This window comes from Bos indicus, chromosome 8 (genome assembly GCF_029378745.1).
Source record: "Bos indicus isolate NIAB-ARS_2022 breed Sahiwal x Tharparkar chromosome 8, NIAB-ARS_B.indTharparkar_mat_pri_1.0, whole genome shotgun sequence".
Classification (NCBI taxonomy): domain Eukaryota; kingdom Metazoa; phylum Chordata; class Mammalia; order Artiodactyla; family Bovidae; genus Bos; species Bos indicus.
This window is the reverse complement of record NC_091767.1, coordinates 42,389,705-42,403,566: the sequence shown is the minus strand read 5'-3', so window position 1 is coordinate 42,403,566 and position 13,862 is coordinate 42,389,705. Positions and strand designations below refer to the sequence as shown.

Genomic DNA, 13,862 nt, shown 5'->3' with positions numbered 1-13,862 from the left:
TTTTTGAAGGGCTGTTATGCCATGGGAACTGAGCTAGGCTAAGTATCTAGGGAAGGATGTGTGATTCCCCTCCTCCCAGGACGCTTAGTCTGCCTGGCTGTTTACATCACCCTCGTTGCTGCTGCCTAAATATTCAATGAGATACAGTAACCTGGGTGTAGGTGAATGGAGAGTTCACTAGATTTTATCTTCCAGGATAAACACTTCTGTGGCATCTCAGCTGTTCACCCTCATTGGCACAGTGTTTATGCTAAGAATCCAAGGAAATCTAGTTTCCAGAAATGCTAGTATACCATGAGAAAGGATGCTGGGACATCCATGCGTTTCTGTCTCTACCTCTCTGTCACACACACACACACACACACACACGTTTATGAACAGTAGCTAAAATGGAACCCCAGAATCAAAGTAAGTTACATGCATATCTAACAGTTCACAATGCATGTGAATTGAAACTTGGGCAACAAAACACAGACCCCCACATTTCCTCTGGTCTAATTTATCCCAAATTCCTCACACTGGGCCATATATTTCTGCAGATATTTATATATCTGCCATAGGTAGATGCATTTCCACCTGATTTGGTTAACTAGAATGACTAGATTTTTTTTCTTTCATGCCTGTCATTTAAACATGGCCATTAGTTTGGGCAGACTTTTATTTTTTTAATTTTCAGAAATCAGTGATCTTAGAGTGATACAGATGAACACTAATTTTTCATTTAAAAGGTAGGAGAACTAACTTTTACTAAACAACAACTCTCCCAGATACTATGAGGCACTTTGCATACCTCATTTCAGGTAATCCTCGGAGTATTTTATATGTAAAGAAACCCAGGAAGCACAGCCAGGATTCACACCCATGTCTAAGTTAGGGTTTAAATCCTGGCTTTGGGTTCTTTCAACCCTGTACACTTGCATAAATGTTACCTCCCCCTCCAAATAAAAGTTGTAGAGTTCTTTTTCCATCTTGGCTTCAGCATGTATTGAAGAAACACTTTTTTCCTGTAATTATTCTTTATTGCATTGAATCAAAATTAAGGCACATTGGTGAAAGGGGGTTTATTTGACATAGGTTGACAGGTTGAAGATTCTGGCCTTAAAATTGCTAATTGGAGGCCATTGCTAAAGTCAAAGATAGAACATATGAATGTGGAATTATCACTAAAACCTTTTGGAGTCACCAGGACTCTCATTTCCAAACTTCTCAGAGAAACACGGGTATTTACTTTATTTTATTTACTTTAACCCGTGGAGCAGGAGCTGTGTTGTTATTACAGAGAGGTCAACAGCACAGTTACTTTGGAGGTCCTTTTCTCAGGCTGTGTTCTTATCTTCAGATATCATCACACCTAAATCAGTGTGATGGGGTTCCAGATCTCTAAGACCGCAGAAATGGTAAATAATCCATTCAGTGATTGTAATACTTAACCTCTTTGTCATAATATTGGTATTTCCCCCTATTTTTGGCATGGAAGCCCACAGGCTTACCTTGCATAAACTTCAGCCTAGAAATAGTCATTTTTGCTATTTTCCAAACAGATCATGTTAAACATGCCAAAAAACACCACCACCACCTCCACCACCAGCAAAAACGTAATGGCAACAAGCTCCCAAGGGTTCAAGAGCTTGTTCCCGTGTTTGTAGATGGTCCGTGCTCTCCACTTCCTCACCTGTCATAATCTGCTGCAAGCTGGACCTTAGTATTTTATGTTTTATCAGCATCTTCTAGGACAGGCTCAAACTATAACCCAGGGGTAAGTCTGGCCAACCACCTGAGTCTGGACAATACAAGCAAAGAATGATTCTCACATTTTTACATAGAAAATGTGCAATTGAAAAAGAAAGAAAAATGAGTATCAGCCTTCAGTAGGAACAGTTGCTCAATGTTTGCTCTTGACCCAGGGAGCCTGGAATATTTGCCACTGGGCCCATTCTGGAATCGGTATTCGACCCCTCTTCTGGGAAATAATCGGGGCGGATGGCACAGAACTTCCCAACTTGGCTGCTGCTCAGCCCTTCTGGTGAAGATGTGTGGAGAGAGGACCAAACTCAGGGCTTGGAAAGGAAGTGTAGGGTTTCCTCCCTAGTGACTCTATACCTTCGGCTTTTAATGATCTTCCTCACTTTCTCCTCTTTGGAAACTAATCTAATTTGGATGAGTCCCAGCTGTCTTCATAGTTTAGCTCTCCCATTCAGATATCTTCTGAGAAAAAACTTTTGCCCAATTAGTCATTTAATTGTAAAGGGCCAGCAAAGTCAGGTCTCCTGGGCAGGCTTCAGCTTGTTGTGTCTTACAGCTGCACGAGTGACCAGGAAACTCATCTTGTCAGGATGATGGCCTTATAGCTATGGAGTATCAGCTCTGTGCAAAAAAATTTTTCAAGATGCCAGGGATGCAGGATACGGGACAGACCTTTGCCCTAAAAATGTACATGGGTTTAATGGAGGACACATGGAAACAACTAATTAACATTGGCCCAGAAGCCATTACCTGGACCGAAATAAAAGTAACATGCCAACAAGTTTTTATGTGGCCTTAAAATTAGGTAACTCTGCCTCATAGCTTTATGAAGGTTTTTATTTAAAGATTTCATTAAAACCTTATTTTTTTATTACAAGAGTAATATATAGTCAAAGCAGAAAAAAAATTGCCAAACCACATGAAAATAAAATGAAGAAAATGTAACAACACCTATAATCTTGCTGCTGCTGCTGCTGCTGCTGCTAAGTCGCTTCAGTTGTGTCGGACTCTGTGTGACCCCAGAGATGGCAGCCCACCAGGCTCCCCCGTCCCTGGGATTCTCCAGGCAAGAACACTGGAGTGGGTTGCCATTTCCTTCTCCAATGCATGTAAATATTATTGGCTTCTTAGTATTTGTCCTTTCTCCCTTTTCTTGGTATAGATAAATATATGCACATAGAGCATAACGTACATACTCATATGTAACTTGCAGTTTTCACATATTATAGCTTTGTGTCATTAAGTTTTCTGCAGTATAATTTTAATGTACTATCTTGGCACATATGGTAGAAGACTAATTTATTTCACCAATCTGTTACTGTTGAATGTTTACTTAATTCTGCTTTTTAAAAAAAATATATAAATAATATATAATGCTGAAAGGTGCATCCTTATTGTAAATCTTTGTGCATATGCATGATTATTCCCTTAGGATGCATTTTCAGAAGTGGAATTTCTAAGTTAAGGACCACAATCAATTTTAACACTTTTGATACACAGTGCCAAATTTCTATCCCCCAAATGTTGACTTGTTTACCACTCGACTAGCTTTCCCTTTCATTCCCCCAAACTAAAGGTTGAGTGTTTGATTATTTGAATTAGATCCCAGAAAATTTGCTACATGGACAATCATTTTATGAACAATGTGTGATATATGTATAATGTATGAGTGTATAATTCAGCAGTATCTTAATAATCATCTTTAACACCTTCCTTTAACCCTGCAACCAGCTTCCCTGGTGGCTCAGATGGTAAAGAATCTGCCTGCAATGAGGGAAACCTGGGTTTGATTCCTGGGTCAGGAAGATCCCCCAGAGAAGAGAATGGCAACCCATACCAGTGTTCTTGCTAGAACTCCAAGGACAGAGGAGCCTAGCAGGCCACACAGTCCATGGGGTTGCAAAGAGTCAGACAGGGCTGAGCCACAAACACTTTCACTTTCACTTTCACTTTAACCCTGCAATTTAGGGTTGAAAGTGAAAGTGAAGTCGCTCAGTCGTGTCTGACTCTGCGACCCCATGTAGCCTATGAGGGTCCTCTGTCCATGGGATTCTCCAGGCAAGAATACTGGAGTGGGTTGCCATTTCCTTCTCCAGGGGATCTTCCCAACCCGGGGATCGAACCCAGGTCTCCCGCATTGTGGGCGGACGCTTTACCATCTGAGCCACCAGGGAAGATCTCCGAAATTTAGGATTAGTTGTAGTTAATATCGAAGTCATACTTGTGACATCAAATTTATTTATTTATTTTTTAGTTAGGGACAAATTTGGTGAACCTAGGGACACATTAAAAACAAACAACAAGAACAACAACAAAAAACCATCTTGAGACCTGGATTTCAAAACCTGATGTATTTCAGTTAGCTTGGTTAATTTGAACTCAGGTTCCCTCAGCTAGCAATGACCTTGAATTTTTCGATGGAAGGTAGCTTGTATATTTTATAAATGTAAGCAGAATCTTGCATTAGTAAAGGTGGATTAAGTAACGCCTCCCTGGTTTCCTCTCAGGTGGGCGACGCGGCCACTAACCCAAATGCATTGGCCCTCAAGCATGTGGTTCTCTCCAACAGGACTTGCAGGCGCAGGACCGCGCTCACCGCATTGGCCAGCAAAACGAGGTCCGCGTGCTGAGACTCTGCACGGTCAACAGTGTGGAGGAGAAGATCCTCGCCGCCGCCAAGTACAAGCTGAATGTGGATCAGAAGGTGATCCAGGCGGGCATGTTTGATCAGAAGTCTTCCAGCCATGAGCGGAGGGCCTTCCTGCAGGCCATACTGGAGCATGAAGAGGAAAATGAGGTACGGCAGAAAGGCGAGTCTAGAAGTCAGTGACCTTGAGTCTTGCGAGGGTTAAGAAGGACCTCTTTGTTCTTTAAAGCATTTCCTGGGCTGGTGTTAATTAAATGAATAAATTAGCCGCTATCTCGCCCCTATAAAAATTTCACAGAAAGCCTGTGAAACTTATCCAGACAAGTGTCTTAAAAGCACCTGCTAGAGGGACCTGAAGGCTTGGCTAGCGGGTGCTTCCCTGGTTTCCGCCAGAGAGATGCTACCTGCACGCTCGATTGTACTGTGAGTGCTGCCCTCTGTAGGGAGGATGCAGAATTGCAGAAAGGCCTCTTGAAAGAAGCTGCTAGATGAGACTAGACAAAACCGAAGGGCTCCTCCTTGCCTTTTCTGTCTCCATCCTTCAGAGCCCTTTTTCTCTCTTGCTTTTTGATCAGGGATCACAGAACTTCAATATGTTTGTAGGAGAAGCCCTTGCAGCTATCTTTAGCTCTTTGAGTCATACTTCTACTGGAAAAAGAATGATCTTAACCTCCACTCCAAATTCTCCTATTAAGAGCTGACCAAAGACTGAGAAAATTACTGACAAAAAGAAATCTCTTTTTATTTGCCAACACTGTTCCAAGAATGCATCGATTTTGTTTCTCTCGGGGAATCTTTGGGTAGCTGTGTTTTTTTAGATTGCTAGTCTTAGTCATTCGTTACTACATTTTCATTCCCAAATGGGTTTGAAAGAGTTAAGAGATAGTACGTAATCTATAAGACAATACCAAATACCAGCATCAGTCCTTATCACAAGATTAACTTGGGATGGACAGATTTGGTTTGGTGTGCCCATGTTTATAAATGGAAAAATGGGTTGGTCTTACATATTCATGTGGAATACTATTTTCATTGCATATATTAGATATACAGTTAACCTTTAAACAACACAGTTTGAACTGTGTGGGTCCACTTACATGCAGATGTTTTCCATACTAAATAATACAGCACTACATGCATCTGTAGTTGGTTGAATCTGGGGATGCAGAGGAATCATGGGTCCAAAGGGTCCCCTATAATATATGCATGGACTAGTCGCAGTTGTTCAAGGTCAACTATAGTTTGATTTTGCCTTGAGTAGAATGTTTTTTAAATCTTCTATAAATTATAAGCCAGATTCTTTCAAAAACCTCATTTACTTTTTTTTCTGAAATAAGTTGAAATGTGAAGTAGTTCTTGATATTTAAAAGAATCCTGAAATGAATCTTTTTGCAAATTGAAGAGCACTTTTCTGTTATGCCTCTTCACTTGTCAGTCTTATATATTTGATTAGTTATATGTTAGATTTCACTAAAATGATGAAAATGCATATGTACATATATTCACTCATATTTTTAAAATTTTGATCTTAAGTAATTTGCTACATTTGATTCTAGGAATTGAATGTTTGATACAGATTTGATTCTCAAAATTGAATATTTGATACAGATTTAGAATCAGGTTGTCAGGTGATTTATTTTTTATTTTTTACACAGTTGGAAATTTAAAAAAATAAAATAATACGCAGAGTTGATATTCAGCTAGGCGTCTCCATGACATTTTTGCTTGTTTTGTTTTATGTAGGCCTTGTGGAAATAACCCCGACCTGTGTTAGCTGGAATCTAGTGTTGCCTGTAACTTTGCAACCTTCTGAGACCTCAGGGAGATGTTGACCTCTCCTAGTCCTCAGGGCCCTTGCAGGACATTTGGTCCTATCCAAAACATCCGTTAAGACATTTAATCTATAAGACATTTGGTCCACACCAAAAGCTCTTTGATATTTGTCCAGAACCACTTGGCAGGGACCAAATATGCTCATGGATGTTGTGGACAGGACCAAAGGTCTGAGGGCCACCAGGTGGAGTCTTCAGTGGAATCTGATTCCAGCTGCTTCTAACTGAGCAGACTTGCTGGGGCTCCACACCCCTTCCAGGCTGTCTGTGTGTCGGACAAATGTTACCATTTTCTGGATAGCACGTGTCCTGATGTGAAGATGTTTGTGGACCCTGATCGTCTGCAGTCAGGGTCTCTGATCCTGAGTATCTGCAGCAGCTATCACCGTGGTTGATGGATCATGGAGCACTCACTAGGCCATAAGGAAACCAAGCAGATGTATTGCCCACTTGCCAGCCAGTGTGTGCTCTGTGAAAGCCAGGCTTCTTGCCAGTTTACAAGAGCATCTTTTCATCTTGGGCTTGGGAGAAGTCCAACCTGACACTATATAGGCTATGAGGGGATAACATGATCCTAGGAATAGGGTGGACAAAGCCGGACATCTTTTCACCAGAGGATATACTAACCAAATTCTTTGTATCTTGCAGTCACAGCCCACTCTAACTAGTCTATTTCTTTGTCAGATGAAATATAATAATGTATTTAGACAAATTGCCTTCCATCAAGAGATGAACTAGCATAAGTTTTTCACAAGTAATTTTATCTTGAGTCATCAGTTTTTACGTTACTGACCTGCATTCATTTCTGACACAGTGCACCAGGCATTGTCTTGGGACAGAGGCATCTCCTTTAAGCTGCTAGGACACTCATACTCTTTCTGGAACAAGTTGCCTCATTTTGAATGTATCAATATGACTTGGGAAACTGGATGTTTGAAGTTCTGGGCTTCCCTTTCTTCCCTCTGCTAATACACTGAAATTCCCCATTTGATTTTTAACAAGCTCACTCAGCATATAATAAAAAGCATTTTGGATTGTAAGCTTTGTAGTATCTACCCAACCTCTGGAATCTTTTAAGTGTGAAATTTATAGAATAACATTTCTAAAAACTTTTAGAACTGTTGGTTTCTGAGGAATTTTCAGATATGTAATGTGCCTTGGTCTAACATATTATAAAATGAAAATGTGAGGCCTTGGTTAATTGCTTTCTCTACCTCATTTAAATTATTTTCATTAAGAAGAGTTTTGTGGGGGGCTTGTTATTGATACCTTTTGAGTTGTCACAACCACAGCTGAAACAGTTGCATAATAGTGCCCACTGAAATACATTGATTAAACATATTTTAAAGGCTATGTATTTGACACATATATCCATGTGATTTTTGTGGTCTTGCTTTGTGTCTTATCACTAAGTTTCACATACTCGTGTTCTTCATAAAGCTTTGAAGATAAGCATTTATATCACGCATAAGGTTAATGGAATTAAAAGAATTAATGCTAGACCCATTCTCATGGGGATTTCCTTATTTAAATCCTACATCTACTCTGTGGAGTAAATGTCATGCCCATTTTACAGATGAGGTCGTTGAGGCAGGGAGACAGTAAGTAACCTGTTTTAAAAGTAAGGAAATCAAGGGACTTCCCTGGTGGGCCAGTGGTTAAAACTCCATACTCCAAATGCAGGGAGCATGGGTTTGATCCCTGGTCAGGGAACTAAGATCCCGCATCCTGTGCTGTATGGCCAAAAAAATAAAATTAAATTAAGGGAATCAAGGTACACCCCCTCCCACCGTCAAAAGAACTGGTATTTCTTAGAGTGTACTGTTTCCTGCCTAAACAGTTTTTGCTCTGGAAAGATGCTTTGAATTGCTTGCAAAATACTTATGGCAAGTGACCCTTCTGTTTTCTTTCTGGCTTGAAATGGGGTCCCATTGGTCTGGAGAATCACCTCTGGAGATTCACCTTAGTCATTGGTACCTCACCCCAGTTGTCCAACCTCTCTCCTGGAAGCCTGCTAACTCATTCTCTTCTGTTCTGTTCTTAATCCCAGGAAGAAGATGAAGTGCCCGACGACGAGACTCTGAACCAAATGATTGCTCGACGAGAGGAGGAATTTGATCTTTTTATGGTAATGTTACAGAAAAGCATGGAAACAAATGCCTCATTCCCTCCCCACTGCCTTCTGTTAAATGCACGATGTCTGGGGCCTGTGTGCCCTGGCCAAATTTCATTTGTAAAGCCTGAGCCTTTTCCTTCAGTTCAGAGGCTGCAAACTAGCTGGATTTAGCCTGCAGACATATTTTGTTTGGCCCATGCTGTGTTTTTTAAAAATTTGAAGTCTGTTGCCAACACAAAAAAGAATCCTGATTTCTGGCTTCCCTTGAAAATGAGCATGGGCCGTAATACCAGGCCCACCTCTGATGGAAGCATTTGGCTAGGGCTGAGTAGCAGCTGAACCCTCAGGACAGGCAGTGTGGTCCCCAGCTTACCACAGACACACCCCCGCTTCCAGCTCATTTCTAATGCTGGGAGGCATCCTTCAGGGAACCTGCCCTGCTCCTCCAGGCAGAGTTCACAGCTATTCCCTAGCTGTCTCCTTAGGGCTCCAAACAAATATGTTCCCTGGAGGGGGCAGGGGGACAGTAGGAGGACAGGAACTGAGATGACCTCCTTCCTTTTCTTCCTGTTGAAGAGAGCCTCCCTAAGCAACCTTCTAGGTAAGATTCAAGGTGTGCATGCTAAATTGGTTCAGTCATATCCGACTCTTTGCGACCCTGTGGACCTTAGCCCACCAGGCTCCTCTGTCCATGGATTCTCCAGGCAAGAATACTGGAGTGGAAAAAAAAAAAAAAAAAAGAATACTGGAGTGGGTTGCCGTGCCCTCCTCCAGGGGATCTGCCTGACCCCAGGATCAAACCCATGTCTCTCATCTCCTGTATTGGCAGGCAGGTTCTGGGAAGCAACCTTCTAGGTCTGCATCAAGGTATAGCTTTCCCTTAAAGATCTAAATTGGTTTCCTTTCACTGGTATAACGCAGATGCAAAGAACCTTGACATTTGAAAATTTAATGTCCATGATGTTTCAACATTGACTTTCCAGGATACATAATCATCTGTAATCTTGCCAAAACCTGAATTTGATGTATGTCTGCCACAAGGTCAGTAGGGAAGGAAGCAAGGCTCTTGGCTAGTGAGTGAGGCCCTCAGACATCATATTTGATTGTATTCTTAAGGCATTAACTATAGCTATCTTATTTACCTCTGTATCCCCAGTGCTCAGACCAGTTACTGGCACATAATAGATGCTTAATAAATATTTGCAAAATTTCAGGCCTCATGAGGATGTCAGCATAGGTCAGGACCTAAAAAGGCTCCGCTCAATGTGTTTAATCTTTTGATCTTCCTAACATTTAGCCTGTCTGTGGAGTGAGCGAATAAATGCTGGGGAACCCCCAATCAAAGCCCCCAGATTTGAAGCCCCCAGGTCTCAGACAGAGGGGCATGAGGGAAGCATGTGGACAGGGGTGAGTGGATGGTGGTGAAGGGTGAACAAAGGGAGTTGTTTTGTCTCAGGGAGACAGAGCTGAACGTCCCATGTAGTCAGAAATTCCAGCTTTTCAAGAGAAACTAAAAAGTGAGGTTTTTGTATTCACTCTCTGGATTGCAAGATGTTTGCAACTAAATTAGATTTTTTTTATTATACTTTAACACTTCAAGCCAAGTAAAATATGACCCTGGGCCAAATATGACCCACAGAGTTTGCAATTTCCACCTCTTCAGCCTAGACAGTCTGAGAAGGGAGTCCCAGCTGTGTGAAAGCTTACGTTATTTTTGTGACTTTTGTCTTGGGAACAATGATTGTGCTCACACACCATGATTCAAGATAAAGGACAGTTAATTCTTTCTCAGGAAATTTTTAGGTAGCCACAGGACTAGCTCCTACCCTGGGATGCTCACTCTCCCCCTGCCCTATAAAATGAACGATCCTACCCATAATAAGGCCACTTTGAAGAAAAATGACAGAAAGAAAACTTTACCAGCATGGTCAACACAGGGTGTTCATAAAACCTAAATTTCTTAACTCAGACTGCCGATCACCACCTTTGTAGATTATTCTCTGTTTGGGGAGATTAGAGATACACTTAGGAAATAGACTAATCCTTTCTCTCCTTGAGGAGCTTATTAAAATGTAGATGACTGGGGAACACCGAGGCAAGAGGCCTTCAGCTTCCTTGGCTGATCACTGATTGGCAATAATTCAGTACCGCTATAGCCTCAGACACTCTTGAGGCCCTTGGAAAGGATAAGCTATCTGCCATTATTCAAATCAGATTAGGCCCAGAGATGGAGGTTTCCATCAGCAGCCGGGAGATAAGGGAAAAGGAGTACTTCTCTTTTCTGCCTTTCTGGCTGGGTATTTGTAAAAATTGAAAGCCTCGGAAAAAAGAAAAAAGATTGGATGTCTGGCCAAGGCTCAGCCTTCTTTTAACTGGGAACAGGTGAAGCTGGCTATGGAAGGCTTTTCTGTGGGCATTTTCATTTTGTCAACATGTGCTGGTTTCTTAAAGGTTGACTTCTCATTTTTGGATAATACAGATTTTTGGTTTGCTTTGGTTTGGTTTGGTTTGCCTTGTGTTGGTTTTTTAAAGTCTTTTAATCAGCCTGCTGCCTTTGGCCAATTCACTATTCATTAGCACCTCCACCAGGGGGCAGGAAATCAAATTGAATCCTTGCCAGTTCAGATTAAAAACTGCAGTGAGAAACAAGAATGGAATGTGAGCTAGATTTGGAATTCAAAATTTTAAACTCTTAATCCACTATTTTTTTTTTTAAGTTAGCTCTGCCAGGCTCCTCTGTCCATGGGGATTCTCCAGGCAAGAATACTGGAGTGTGTTGCTATGCCCTCCTCCAGGGGATCTTCCCAATTCAGGGATCAAATCCAGGTCTCCCTCATTGCAGGCGGATTCTTTACTGTCTGAGCCACCAGGGAAGACCATATAGTAAAACAGACATATTACTTGATTTTTGTATCCTAGGCACTGTAGTTAAATAATATACTTTATGCAGATAATCTCTTTAAAATAAAACCTTTATTTTGAATATTTTTTCTTGTTGTCTCGTTCCAAAACTGACTTCAGAAAGTTATCTCTTATACTGATTACCTATGAATTTTAACTAAAAGAGATTTTTGACAGGCCAAGATTCATGTCTGAAACGTTGTGCCTACATACTAACATTTTAAAAGCTTTAGAAAGCTTTTAAGCTGCTCTGTTCCCTACAGAGGCATTATTATTTCCCCTTAAAAATAATCATACACATTAGCATAAGGTTATTCGGTGTTAAGACAAAACATATTCATGTAATAGCTAAATGATAAATTAATCTTACTTGCATATGAACTTCATATTTTGTACTTGTCTTCTGTAAGTAGAAATCTTTGGGAAGAGTTACAGTCATAAGAACTTTAATCTTATTAAAAATTTCATCAAAAAATTTTTTTGCATTCTTTCTACAAGAAAAAAAAAGCAGTGCAATTTATTTTCTTTTATATTAGAAGAGAATTATTTTCTCATTTGTGGACTAATGCATGGCATAACGGAGAAGGCAATGGCACCCCACTCCAGTACTCTTGCCTGGAAAATCCCATGGATGGAGGAGCCTGGTAGGCTGCAGTCCATGGGGTCGCTGAGGGTCGGACACGACTGAGCGACTTAACTTTCACTTTTCACTTTCATGCACTGGAGAAGGAAATGGCAACCCACTCCAGTGTTCTTGCCTGGAGAATCCCAGGGACAGGGGAACCTGGTGGGCTGCCGTCTATGGGATCGCACAGAGTCGGACACGACTGAAGTGATTCAGCAGCAGCAGCATGGCATAAGTCATTGGTATGGGAAATGCTAATCATATAACCAAAAACTGAAGTGGTGATGTTTTGCTGTCTCCGTACAGTGCCTTAACAAAAAATGATTTTTCTTGAATACTATCTAATAACTATTAGGAAATGACCTCAGGCCCCTGTTTAGATTGCACTGTTAACTAAGCATCCTCTGTGTGCTGATTCCAAAGGTTTGTTGGATCCCGTTTCTGATACCAGAGCATTAGGAGGCAGGATTAAGAGCAACCTCTCCAGCTAACTATAGCAGATGACAGAACAGGACGGCCACATTTATCTACCGATGGGACTCCGCCATGCTCCAAGCCCAGCCCATCTTGGGAAGTTAATGATTTCCAAAAATGCTGAAGCCTAGTTTAAGGAACTCTGAACTTTAAATAGATTCTAGAGATCCCGTTTGGACTTGAACAGAAATTTCTTTTATATCCTGTTACCAGTTTTAGCACTTAAGAAAAAATTAATATTGAATTCTCATTTCAGTACAGTAGAGCTGAAGGAAGAGGGAAAAGGTAAATCATTTAATGGTTAATGGTCTGTTTGTTGTAGAAATGGTCTCGCCAGTGATAGACACATATAACGAATGTATACAGCAATTCAGTGGAGGTTTTGCTTTTTTTAACCATCACATTCTTTAGTTACAGGTTAAAGGCAAATACATGGCACTTTATTTACTAGTGCACTGGATTTTTAAAAAGGAAAATAGGACCTGGGGATATAGGCATTTTGAAGACTGTTGAAAGGAAGCCACTTCACTTACATCAGTTGAGATGAGATTTCCTTTGACATCTGTCACTCTGTGGCATAATATTTTCATAAGAGCTAAGCTTTTTGAAACTTGAAGAACTGAGGGACATTCCTCTGCCAGAGCCCAGGGTACACTGAAAATTGAAGACATTCACGACTGACTGACTAATAAACCAGTTATGTGCTCACATGTCCAAGTCCAACTGAGGGTGGCTATTTTATAGTGACACTTGATAACTAACTCTTCCTGGTTGTCTGATTAAAAGCATGAGCCCTGTTGAGGTACAGGAAATTTTCTTAATGAACTTTCTATTTTATATTCCTGAAGAATACTTTTACACCAGTGCAGCAATGAGTTGTATCACCAGGGCTCATATTTTTAACTCATTTTTTAAAAAATTGAAATAGTTGATTTATAATAATATTATATCAATTTCTGCTGTTATATTTTTAAAATACACCCCCAATTTGAATTTTCTCAGTGTTACTTAAGGGGGAGCTTTTGCACCCACATAAACTAAGAAAAGGAATTTTTTAAGGAGTATTTTTTTAAGTACTTAAGTAAATTTCAAAGATGGGTACAGGGGAAGGGAAGAGATTTTGGCCTTAGGGATGAGCTAGAACAAGTCAGAGCACAGAAGCTCCGTGGGGGATGCCGAAGGGGCCCTGCAGCCATAGGAGGTGACTTGCAAAGAGACTTACCTGTTGCTAAGTCTACACTGTACAGAATCCCCTTGCCTTTTGGTGAGACTTCTGTTCATCCTTCCAGCGCATGGACATGGACCGGCGGAGAGAGGATGCCCGGAACCCGAAACGCAAGCCCCGCCTGATGGAGGAAGACGAGCTGCCCTCGTGGATTATTAAAGATGACGCCGAGGTGGAACGGCTGACGTGTGAAGAGGAGGAGGAGAAGATCTTTGGGAGGGGGTCTCGCCAGCGGCGGGACGTGGACTACAGCGATGCCCTCACGGAGAAGCAGTGGCTGAGGGTAGGTGTGACTTTCT

General features: G+C 41.2%; 1 protein-coding gene and 1 non-coding gene across 7 annotated transcripts in view; one reads left to right on the top strand and one right to left on the bottom strand.

The window, feature by feature from the left end:
• Positions 1 to 13,862, top strand: part of SMARCA2 (SWI/SNF related BAF chromatin remodeling complex subunit ATPase 2) — a 179,782-nt gene that overhangs the window by 100,889 nt on the left and 65,031 nt on the right. For all 6 annotated transcript variants that reach the window (XM_070794598.1, XM_019966019.2, XM_070794597.1 and 3 more), the window contains exons 25-27: positions 4,313 to 4,540; positions 8,273 to 8,350; positions 13,628 to 13,846. In XM_070794598.1, the coding sequence (XP_070650699.1) occupies positions 4,313 to 4,540; positions 8,273 to 8,350; positions 13,628 to 13,846 (525 nt within the window). The remainder of the gene's footprint in view (positions 1 to 4,312; positions 4,541 to 8,272; positions 8,351 to 13,627; positions 13,847 to 13,862) is intronic.
• Positions 3,846 to 3,917, bottom strand: TRNAC-ACA (transfer RNA cysteine (anticodon ACA)). Its single transcript has one exon. It is a non-coding gene; the product is annotated as a tRNA-Cys (tRNA).